Consider the following 11,819-nt stretch of genomic DNA (forward strand, 5'->3'; position numbering starts at 1 on the left):
ATACAATTTTTTTCATTAAAATCATTTAAACTATTTTAAAGTTATTTACCAATAAAACAAACCAATTCACCTACTTAAAATCATCAGCCTAAATGGAAAAAAGGAATAAAAGATCATTTAAGACAAGGTCATTTTCAAATATTTTTTTAAATTGTATGAAAGTAATTTATCAAACTGGTTCCAAGTACAATGAACATCAAACAAAAGATCTGACATGTTCTTATACACTCACAGAAATATTTAACCCTAACTTTTAAGATTTATGTAATTTTATTACATGACAAATTCCCATTCACTTTTTTTTTTAGATAATTTTAATACAAACCTACCAAATAAACCTTAAATGATTTATATTCATTAGTGTAATAATGCCTATTTATATGAAATGCATAATCCTCAGGTTTATGTGTTTTGTATTAATAAAGTATAATTACTCTAATTTAATTATAAGGAGAGTAATTATTTAAAATACATAAAGTATATTGTTTGAATTACATGTTATTTATGCTTATGTAATAAACAAAATTAATCAAAATGCATCACATTTATGTAATTTTTTTTTCATTCAGTATGGTCTTAATGATGCATAAGAACAATCAGATCAGACCACCTTGTTAATTCAACAGATTTATTAACAAAACCTCTCAATAGGTAAAAAATAAATAAATATTTTTTTTATTATATATAAATCACAATGTCTTGTCAAAAAATTCAGCTCAACAGAGCAAAGTGCAAAATTGTTTTCAAAAAAATTTCTATAAAAGAAGCACCTTTTTGGAACAAACAACACAGTTAACACATAACTAGCTCCCATTGAATCTGACATTTCAAGATACACATGGTTTGAACTGAGCAACAACAACACTTCCTGCTAACACTGCAGAAAGACCAATCTGTGAACCCACCTACACAGCCATGCTCATACACCAAAAGGAAAAAAAAAAACCCCTTCAATAACTAAGGGATCATTTAAACACAAGAATTAAAAAAAAAAAAAAAAAAAAAGAGAAACTCAGGCCTTATTGCCTGTCAAATCACTGGAGCAATTTGAGTTTCAGTGCCTGCACTTTGGGTGAAAGCTTGCTTGAGTCAAGGTCCATCAGGATTTTCTGGTATGCCTCAAATGTACTCTTCAGGCTTTTTGGATAGCTCAAGTTGAGTGCGTAGATCAGTCCATAAAGCATCACACAAGCATGGCTGACACACTGCAGATTATGGAGAACTTTCACACCTTCCAGCACAACACCGACATCAGCAAAGCGTCCATCACCTTGAACATCAGGACCATGACCTTCTGCTTGGACTGTGTAGATGCCCATGGTCTTCTCTCCAATGTCTGCCTCAGCCTCTCTGGATTCAATGTCCTGGAATATAAAGAGAACAGAATGATGGGCTGTGTGACCCTTACCTTAACCACCAAAATTTAAGCAGTCCATGCCTAATAGATCATTTCTGAAATACCTTGATTACCTTCGTTGACATGGTTTCAGTACACCTGTGCCAGTTTCAAGAACAGGCAGAAAGCAGTCAAGGTCCACATTGTTAGGTCCTGCTAACAATGTGAACAACAGTAAAAGAAATATACAGCACCAAAACTTAACTCCACTTCAGAGAACAGGACAGCACTTTGATATGAGTTAAGTTTTGGTGCTGTATATTTTTCTTATGAATAAGATTTATATGCTGGGTTGCATTTGACATCACAGCGTTCTAAAGGCTTATAATATTATATTGAGGTAAAAATTTTGTTTTTGAGGAAATTTTTTGTGTTGTACATAGAGATCATGGACCCAGGGACTAATAATAATAATAATCACTGGGTCCTGTGACATCATCAAATTCTAGAACCTGAAACCCAGCAATTGCTTTTCTTTACTGTTGTTCACATTGTTAGCAGGAACATTGAAACTGTCCCACCTTCCTGGTTTTGAAACTGGCACAGGTGTACGGAAACCATGGTAACAAAGTTAATCAAGGTATTTCAGAAACGTTCTATTTGAAGAGATTTAAGGCACAGTATATATGCGTTCATGAGAATGAGATAGATGCGAGTTCATGGTAACAATGACCTTAAGACCTTTTATCACCTACTAAAAGCCTGGAAAAAAAAAAAAAAAAAAAGTCATTAAGGATGCATTTTGTGTTTTTAACATGATAATATACTGCCTATTCTCAAATTGTGCACAATTAAAAATCTGACAGCAGCTCTTTGTTTGCTGCGCTGTGATAGGTATATCAACATTCTGGGGTGTGGCTTGGCCAAAGGTAAATTCTTTGTAGTAGTCTTGTTCTCACGTGTTTATGGGCTGATCCTTCACTGAGGGTAAGGTTCTGTGGTTCTTTACGACGGAGGGATTTCCGGGGGGAGTGCAGAAACTGCTCTTTTGCCAATAAAGCCTTTGACCTGCCATAGAAAAAAATTAAATAAAAAAATTACAAAACACAGATATATAAAAATACATAACCAGGAATCCTCCACTGATTTTTTTCAGAGATCAGTGATGTAAATACATACCCAGTAGCTGTAAGAGCATAATAAACGTTTGATACAGGAAAACGGATTGAAGGAAAAGACAATCCTCTCCAACCCCTTTTCCCTCTTTTCTACCCTCCAGCAGCTCTACTCACCTCTCTCTCGTAAGCTCTTATAGGGGTAAGATTTACTACTCTCCTATCCAACCTTCTCACTCAATTCATCCTCTTTAAGTGATTAATTAGGTGTGCATTACTACTTTGAATATTGTGCACTTTTCTGCCATGGTAACAATAAACTCATTGGGTGCCAGCCATTTTCAAATCAGCCATACACTCGGTGCCAGCGTTTTTCTTTGATTTTGACTGTTTTTTTTTTTTTCAAGACCTATAGAATATTTAGTTTCATGTGTATGTCAACATCAAACCTACCAAAATAAAGATTAAATTCTCTTCTTTCATCTAAAAAAAAAAGTTTGTTTATACCTCTTTCCATTCTTTAGTAATCATTCGTAGAACATGGGTAGGTTTTGCCTAAAACACTGGGTTCAGACCAAAAAAACTGATAACTGGCCCTGAGAAGTTGAAATGATTCAACTTTTCAGCACCTGTAAAAAAGTGAGCTGTTGGCCTACAAAAGGACAGTAGGAGTAAGAGGAGGGTTAGAGGAAGGACAATAGGGAAGAGAAAGGACCAACCTTTCCCTATCATAATATTCTCTCTCTCCGTTTACCCCTTACTTGTCAGAAATGACCCCTTCTATACTAAATAGATTCAGCCCCAACAGCAAAAACAATCCATGCTTTCAAATACACTGCTTTAGGGCTTACCTCTTGACATGCGTCTTTGGCTTTACTGACTGTCTCAGATCCTCAGCTGCCTTTTGACAGAGAAAAACAATTACCCCATTATTTCTATCAATGGACAACAGTGGCAATTGCTCATCAACTACAAGGGATGCTGAACGTCTCGTTTAAATTTAGTAAAAAAATAAATAAAAAAAAAAACAAGCGAGAGATTAGTTTACTATGAGAAAGAAAGACAGACAGGGGTAAACAACACTGATCAGTCTTGTATTGGCTACAGTTCCAATTAACATGTCCACGTACTTGGCATAGCTTCAAAGAAGACAAGAAGGTATTTTTCTCATTGATGTTCTCAAGGCGCTGGAGTTCGTAAGCAGACAGTCCACGACATGCATCCTATTGATACCCCCCACAAACAAACACAGAACAAACGTTGAAGTAAAAACTGCTGGTTCATAAGAACTATGAAGTGTCTGTGTCCTCACCTTGTTGTTTGGACGAAAACTGTCGTCCTTGGCATAGTGGAGGCATTTAGATGCCAGAACCCGGCCCACTGTATTTTCTGGCTCCTCTGAACTAAGTGGATTTACTTCCTATAAAGTGACAACACTACCACCGTTGGCCTTGTGGGAATTTCTCATTCTAAACAAACAACCCATTGGACTCAATCGTGAACTACTGGTGGTGATGTCAATGCATCCTCATGTCCATCCCATTCTCATGAACGCTACAAGTTATTAGGCACATCTGGATAGAAATTAATTACATTTTGCAGAAAGGAGAGTAGGCTGACATACTTACCATGTATTCTTTGACCAGTGTGTCCAGATCTTCATTGAGGTAGATGCTCAGGCATCGAAGCATACAATCACGCCTCACGTTAATGTCTTCATTCTGAAAAGAAAAGAAAACAAAACATGCTTGTCAGTGTCAAGAGACGCACTAACCGCTCAACCGTACATGCTTATCAGATTAGACAACAACAAAAAACATACATTTTCCATCTGGGCCATTATGGCGGTGATCTTTCTTCCTGCAGCTCCACCTTTAGCATTAAAAACCTTAATCAGGTCATTGGTCTGATGGTCCAGTTCTCCAAGGAATTTGGAGGTCAGAGGTACAGTTGTCAGTCGCATAAATTCCAAGTTGATCTGTAAAAGACAACACAGACAGGATGCAGTGTTTGACAGTTCATAAAGAAGGTCATTGATAGACCAAGTTACTATACTTCAGATTAACAATTACCTCACTGACATCAAAGAGTGCTGGCCATCTGTTTTGGAACTCTGAAATCGATGGCTCCTGGAGAACCTCCTGCCTCCTGATCGAGAAGGTACGCTGCATCTTCTTCTTGATCTCAGCCTCATCCCTTTTCTTCTTTTTTACCTCTGTCAGCAGACCCACCCTTTCCGCCTCCATACTCTCTCTTGTTTCACCACTGGGGATGTTTGGACAGAAATTAACTTCTGCCTTCCTGGGCTTCTTGATGTTGGCCGCTGGCTTCTCCTGGTCTTTCCGTTTATTCTTCAGAGAGTTGACTGTAACCTCGGGATGTCCAGCTCGGCTGAGAAGAAAAAATATTTAATTTTTACATTTTGTGCAAGTTTATGAATGTGTTGGTCTGACATTTAATATCTTGCACTACCTTGCACCGACACAAATGTGTTAAAGCAACAGACTTGGTTCTTAGGTTGGGAACAAAGTAGAGCCCATTAAATAGAACACATACCTGAGCTTTGATCTGAAGTTCATCATCTTTACTTTCAAGTAGTGCTTCCAACCACAGTAGCCACTGCGAGTGCCTTTCTCCAATAGACATGGGTGGGACTGTATCAGAGCCTTGGCCACTTCTTCAACATGCTCATCTTTTGGATATGCTGTATACTTCATGATTTCTTCAGCTAGACCCTCAAAAATATCAGATCGTGTTTTTGGGGTAGGAGAGAGCAAAGTTCCGTTTGCATTGAACTCATTATTTCCGGTTTGGAGCATCATCTCAGCACAGTATGAGAAGCGAGGACAAACAAAGACTTTGGGCCAAGAACAGGACCGAGTCTCGGGCGATGACAAGATGATGGTATCATTGCTGCGGCAGGAGTCTGAATCACTTGCTTCATGTGATGATGCGCTGAGGTTTATGGCGCTGGCATCGAAAAGACTACGTGGTATTGTGGGGATAGCATTACTTATTGGATAAGAGCTGGTTGTCTCAGAAGGTATGAACACAGCTTTCACAGTAGCTTTATCTACAAGTTCTGACGTTGAACAAAGGTTCATAAACTGATCATCCATTTCTTTGTCTCTGTACTGAAGTCTGAATGGCTCAGTCAGCTGGAAAAAAGTTTTGATTTGCTGAGTGAATTCCTCCACAGTGTTTGATATTCCAGATTCAATGATGAGCTTTCTTGCATCATCTTCACCTCCAATGAGGACTCTGAAAGTTACTCGTCCTGCCATACTGCTTTGCTAATCTAAGGTGGAGACAGAGTGGACAAGTATTACTCTGGTTATTTAAATGATTTCAAATAGGTGAAAAGTCATCTAACGAAAACTCTGGTAGTGAGAAGGCTATAGGAGAATTGGAGCGTGAGGAGGATGGGTGAGGAGTTAAGCAAAGAGTGGAAGCCATGAAAGGTGACTTACTGGCTTCCAGAAGAGAGGGGAGTTTACCCTTCCTTCTCTTCTACCCTTACCACAAACCCTTCATTACAGACAAATTTTCACAGCACTGGAGCACATGAAAATCATACCTTTGATGACGATGTGTCTCTTCAGGGTCACCATACGTCTGGATCCGACTGTGTAGGCCACAAGTGGGTAGCAATCCCTTAGCTCCTCAAGCTGAACAAGGGCAACCTTTCTATCTGGTGACAAAGTCAACTGAAAGGCCCTGAAATGATCCAGATACCAAGCAAAATAGGAACGAACTATGAAGCTCAACTGATCTCTCACTATACATATTTGTAGAATCTCTCCAAAATCAGGCATTCCAGCAGTTGAATCATATACAACCAACATTCCATTTCTGTAGTTGATCCCTTTAGTTGTGACACTCTTTGTGAGATTAACTTGACTAATGTCTGGATATTTCTGTCTGAGAGCGACTACAACTTCTTCATTCAGAACATCAATAGGGACCGTGGAGACATTTGTCACTTCCAGATTGGAAGCACTGAGACTAGATGAGTGTAAGTGATAACTGATTAACTGCTGGTGTTTGGTTGCCAGAGTGAGTGCAATATTCCTGAAGTTATTTGTGTGTCGGGCAACTTGTTTAAAAAAACTATGTTTTGCTTCAAACCTTATTGTCCATACACCAACAAGAGGCCCAAAGCACGTGATTAAGTGTGCATAGTGCTCAAGATAGTGGTGTTTAGGTTTCAGTGTTTCACATGGAATAAGCTCACGTAGTCTCTCTCTGTGCTCAGACACTTTCACATCAAGGTAGGCGATTGTCTCTTGGGTGTGAACAGGTGCCACAGCTAACTCCACAATTTCCTTCAGGTCTAGTAACACTTGCCAAGCAAGCTCACCTTCTGGTATAAGGTCTCCTATCAGAAAAGGGAGGAAACGTATAAGGCACCAATTCTCATGTGCGTTGCCACCTACTGTCTTCCTACTGGAATAGGTGTGTGGTATCTGGTGAGGCCGATTCTTTTTGTCACTCCACTTAAAAGGAAACTTGAGGATGCATGTGTTAAGAGACTCAAGAGTAAAATAATGTTTGGAGATCAGAATGCTCAAACACAGTGCTAGTTCAAATGGAACAACCCCCTCAAACAAATCGTGCACTATATCTGGGGGATACCCTGTGCTGACATGAAAATGTTTAAGATGCTCAGTCAGAGGGCAAGCTCGCTTCACTCCAAAGCAACTCGTTTGAGTGTCCTGTGCAGTCTTAAGATGTGCTTCATGTATTTCTTTGGTTCTAAGACAAAAGGTACCTGAATAAACATCAGTTGCCTGGATCTCTTTTTTCTGAGCAGTACAAAATCGACAAATGTAGTGCCCAGAGAAGCTCTCTATAAAACCAGCTAAACCGTGGGCACCCAAATTGTCTGCAATAACACTGTGCACTGCTCCTTTCACAAAAGTCCCAATCTTTGAAACATAGACACCGTGCTCTTCTAATGTAATAAGATCATTTAATAGTGGCTCTAATACTTTTCTATATCCATAAGTCTTCACATCATTACTCTTGCACAACACTGCTAAATAAATAGAGGTGAGTGCTGAGTGAGAGCCTGGTCCCAAGTTATTAAGAATCCAGTATATGCCACACAACTTGTGCTTCTTCCGCGATGTGCCTAAAGGATTGCACAATTCGAAGTCATCAATGTACAATGTCAAACAAATGTTTAACTCATCACCTGACAGGAAAGGATTTTCTTTGAAGTACACACCATCTCTTATGGAGCGATACTGCTGGTTTTCAAGCTGGTCTGGGTCACTGCCCTGTGTTCTGTGGCTATCAATAACTCTATTCAACACTTCAGAAGAATCAAGTATCTGCTGTAAAGATCGCAGTAATGGGATATATTGAAAGGACTTGCTTGTTTTTTGATCAAGAAGAAACTCCACTGGCTCGACAACCTTAAACACTTCTTTATAGTACTCTTTTCTCTTATAAGCTGTTGCAAGGGGTCCACCTTTTTCCAGTGCATTTGCCAAAGGACTAGTTTTACACAGTGAATGTGCCAATTCCTTAATAACCAAGCTATCAACTTCTATGTTTTTTCTTTTGAAAAAATCTGAAATACTGTTACAAGTTATTGACACAGATACAGTACTCAGCAAGTAGTGTAGCTCATCAACTAATTCATCTATTGCTGTAGATGGAACATGAAAAATGTTTTCCAACTTCAATAGAACAAAGCCAAGTTTATTTTCTACAACTTCAGGAAGGTCCTCTGAATTATCAATATCACTATCTGCATCTGCGTCTGACAGACTACCATCTATGTCCGCAGTAAATGTGGGCCCCTCATCTACTGGACTAGACACTGACTGGACACCGACTTTAACTACACCTGCTTTAAAATCCTTTAGACTGTGGGGATTATGTTTACGATTTTTATGTGAATTAAAAGTACCATATATGTTAGACTGATAAGTACATCCCTCAAACATACAAGTTACATTTTCATACTGCCTAAGGTGTTGATTAATATGACTAAAGTATTCCTTCTCTGTTGAAAGTTCTTCACACCCACATGTCTGACATGAGAACGTAGTGGACTGAGCACCTGCTGTATCAAACTTGCGGTGTGTTCGATATGTGTGTGTCAAAAGTTGCTTCCAGCTTATGAATGTGCAAGGACAGTCTAGATATACACAGGGATATCGACCTGTCAAGCTATGGTGGAAATGTCTCAACCTGAAATGTTTTAATAACTCATACCTGGTAGATAACGAACGGTCACACAATTTGCAAGGCCACATTCACACAGCACCTGTGAATGAAGACAAAGGACAACATATCAATTAGGTTATTTGTAAAATCAATTAGGTTATTTGTAAAATCAGATGCCTTTCAGCTGAGTTTGTTGTTAAGGTTTAACAGCTTTCATGTTACAAAAAGGACACTCAAAAAGCCAGCTCCTTTTCAAAGTGCATAATGTCCAAGAATAACTTAAAACCCCACACAACCAACCTTGTCAAAGATAAGAAAATGTAGGCTTAATGAGTTTTTTGTATCATAAATCAATAATTTGTGCTTTTAACTATACTTACTCTAAATGTTTCCAATTGTTATTGCAAACAATTTTAACTACACATGAACTGTAAATTAATATGAACTTCATTTAAACTGTGCTACATTTTGATGTGTACAACTTTTCACTTATACTTACAAACTATGTTGTCACATGGAGGTGAAAACACAGGACATGAGGAGAATGAGACAAATACCCCAAGTTAGGTATCTGAAAAAGAAAAGAAAAAGAAAAATAGAAGTGAGAAGAAAAACGGCATCTAACATTCACTTCTGAAATTCAAGCCAGTATTTAAATAAAGTACTCTATAGGGTAGTCACCTAGCTAATACTAGCTAACCATCATATTGGAGTCTAGATTCTTGACTCAATTCTTCTTCAGTTCTTTACATTAATTAATTGCAGTTACATAGCTCAGTTTACTATGTGAAAAATCCTTACATCACTGATCTACACAATTTTTTCCTACAAATGACAACCATTAGAGAAAATATCTAGAGCATTGATGCAATTTAATGCTTCCATGTTTACTCAAACAAATATGAATTATGTCAGCCACCAACAAAAAACAGTAAAATGAAACGCAAAACGCAGCATGACCAGCAACGTTTAACGAGCACGGGAAGCGCGCATCAGGAAAAGAGGCTTATGTATCAACAAAACTAGTTTAGAAAACAAACACTAGTTTAGAAAACACAAGCAATGCGATTTATATTTATGACTGAGCTCGCGAATGTTAATTGTATAGTAGACCCAAAAGAACAAGATATAATTAAGCTAAAGTTTCAAGAAAAAAAATCCAAGAAATCCAAGAAAAAATAAACTTTCCAGACATCATTTCCAAACGGCTTAGATTTCTTTTGAATATGCTCTCAATTAATAAAAATTATTTTCACTTGTTGTATTGTGTGTACATTTAATGTCGAAGCTAAAGCAAGAGATTTCAAGATTTTTAATGAATATGAAATTTTGTCATTTCCATCACGATTAGGGTTAGAAGTCATATTTTAAATATGTTGAAAAACTATATATTGAATATTAAAGCAACCACTAAAGTGACACTAGACATTGCACTGATACATTACATGTAAAATAATTAAAAATAGAATATTTGTTATTTTCCAAAAACTACAGACGCCAAATTTGCCCATTGTTGAAGAATCACCCAGAAAAGCCATATTTAGCTAGTCTGGCTATCGCCATACTAAATATCACAAGTTATATTTAGTCTGGAGAAAACCAATTCATTTTCTCGTAAGAGAGGTGTGTTTTACGATTGTCCAAAGCCGTTTATTGGGCGCTACGAATGTCTATCATATGCGTCTGCACGGAGCATATCAATTGTACCTGAAGACGTATGATGTACCCGCTGTAAACTTTCGAGCTAAACTGTTTTAGAACAACTTTTTTAATAAGTTAAAACCTAGAAAATGGAAATGAGCCACTATATTATATATTAACTTAGAGAACAACCTGCAAAAGCTGCTTACTTGTGAGCATGCATTAATATATGACGGATTTGGACGTGCGCTTAATTAACTAGAAGTAAAAGAGGCGTCATCACCCGTCTAGTCGACTCGACTTAAACAACCGTATTTCGATAAATAAGTGGACCTCTGAAGTCGTTAATGCCGTGGTACGTGGATGTGGTTCAGTATCAAGCTGTATTATCAAGCTAGCCAAAAATAGCTAAACTTGTTAGCTACTATGCTAGCGGGCGCCGGTACACGCGACGTGACCAAGCTTAAGCTACTTACAAGAATCACGAACTACGCATATATAAATAAATACATTATATAATATTGATGTGAGATAAACTGCACGATTAGGACATATTTAGGAGTAACTAGAAATAGGATGTCTCGGATTACTTACCTGCACACGGACAACTGCAAGACCAACCCACAAGTGCCTGACCACGATCATTCAGCGGAAGTGAAATACGTAGTTTCCGGTTTCTTCTACGAAAATCAATCACATAAATATTAAATAAAAGAATCTTGTTTGTTTTATAACTTTGATTATTTAAATATAATCAGTATGTATTAACTAATTACATTTAATACATTTTAGAATTGATTAAATTATGTAGATTAAAATGTTTAATGCATATATTTTAAGAATATGAGTTTTTAAATAAAATCAAATAAATGTAAATGCATAAAAATTAACTCTGCCATGAATCATTTCTGTGAGTGTAGTCACACAGTCTTTTAACTATAGTGTTGTTTGCATGGGTTTTTTCTGGGTACTCCGGCTTCCTCCCACAATCCAAAAACATGACTATAAGATTGAATGGAGTCTCTAAATTGCCCATAGTAGTGAATGAGAGTGAGTGGTTGTCTGTCTGTGTTGCCCTGTGATGGACTGGCGCCCTGTCCAGGGTGTACCCCCACCCAGCGCCCAATGATAGCCAGAGATTGGCACCGGCAGACCCCCGCGACCCTGTCAAACAGGAATAAGTGGGTCTGAAAATGAATGAAATGAATGAACTATAGTGTAGCATTAGCATCACTTGCTACATAACAAAGCATCATATCAGTCTAGTGATTTCTATTTGTTATTGAGGTAACACTCATATTAATAAAATCCTACTTTAAGCAGTGTTTGAACACCTTATTTTACACAGTTTAGACCAGGGGTCCCCAATCCTGGTCCTCAAGGGCCACTATCCAGCATGTTTTAGATGTTTCCCTCTTCCAACACACCTGATTCAAATGATTAACTCATCATCAAGCTCTGCAGAAGCCTGATAACAATCCTGTTCATTTCAATCAGGTGTGTTGGAAGAGGGAAACATCTAAAACATGCTGGATAGTGGCCCTTGA

The 11,819-nt window shown here is 37.8% G+C and overlaps 1 protein-coding gene across 8 annotated transcripts; it reads right to left on the reverse strand.

Annotated features, from left to right (window-relative positions):
• Positions 1-906: 906 nt before the first annotated feature.
• LOC114459087 (uncharacterized) lies at positions 907-9,194 on the reverse strand. Of its 8 annotated transcripts, XM_028441442.1 has the most exons (10): positions 9,131-9,194; positions 8,680-8,731; positions 4,524-4,564; positions 4,274-4,429; positions 4,080-4,172; positions 3,764-3,871; positions 3,582-3,674; positions 3,303-3,352; positions 2,296-2,404; positions 907-1,364 (listed from the first exon to the last, which is right to left on the reverse strand). In XM_028441442.1, exons 4-10 carry the CDS (start codon positions 4,412-4,414, stop codon positions 1,035-1,037), a joined length of 924 nt encoding a protein of 307 aa, XP_028297243.1. In that variant the 5' UTR covers positions 4,415-4,429; positions 4,524-4,564; positions 8,680-8,731; positions 9,131-9,194; the 3' UTR covers positions 907-1,034. The 8 variants fall into 8 exon arrangements, 2 of the variants coding, with proteins under 2 accessions (XP_028297243.1, XP_028297244.1); XM_028441443.1 differs by lacking the exon at positions 4,524-4,564 and having other exon boundaries at positions 9,131-9,154; XR_003673220.1 differs by lacking the exons at positions 2,296-2,404; positions 3,303-3,352; positions 3,582-3,674; positions 3,764-3,871 and adding an exon at positions 1,462-1,495 and having other exon boundaries at positions 1,224-1,364.
• Between the last annotated feature and the right edge of the window lie 2,625 nt (positions 9,195-11,819).

The sequence above is a fragment of the Gouania willdenowi genome, unplaced genomic scaffold (genome assembly GCF_900634775.1).
Source record: "Gouania willdenowi unplaced genomic scaffold, fGouWil2.1 scaffold_259_arrow_ctg1, whole genome shotgun sequence".
Classification (NCBI taxonomy): domain Eukaryota; kingdom Metazoa; phylum Chordata; class Actinopteri; order Blenniiformes; family Gobiesocidae; genus Gouania; species Gouania willdenowi.

Excerpts from the sequence above, each read along its gene's own strand:
- LOC114459087 (XM_028441442.1), bottom strand. The coding sequence starts at position 4,414 with ATGCGACTGACAACTGTACCTCTGACCTCCAAATTCCTTGGAGAACTG. Across the intron at positions 3,353-3,581 it reads CTTCTTTGAAGCTATGCCAA|GCAGCTGAGGATCTGAGACA; the intron begins GTACGTGGACAT and ends CTCTGTCAAAAG. Across the intron at positions 1,365-2,295 it reads AAGGATCAGCCCATAAACAC|GACATTGAATCCAGAGAGGC; the intron begins GTGAGAACAAGA and ends TTTATATTCCAG.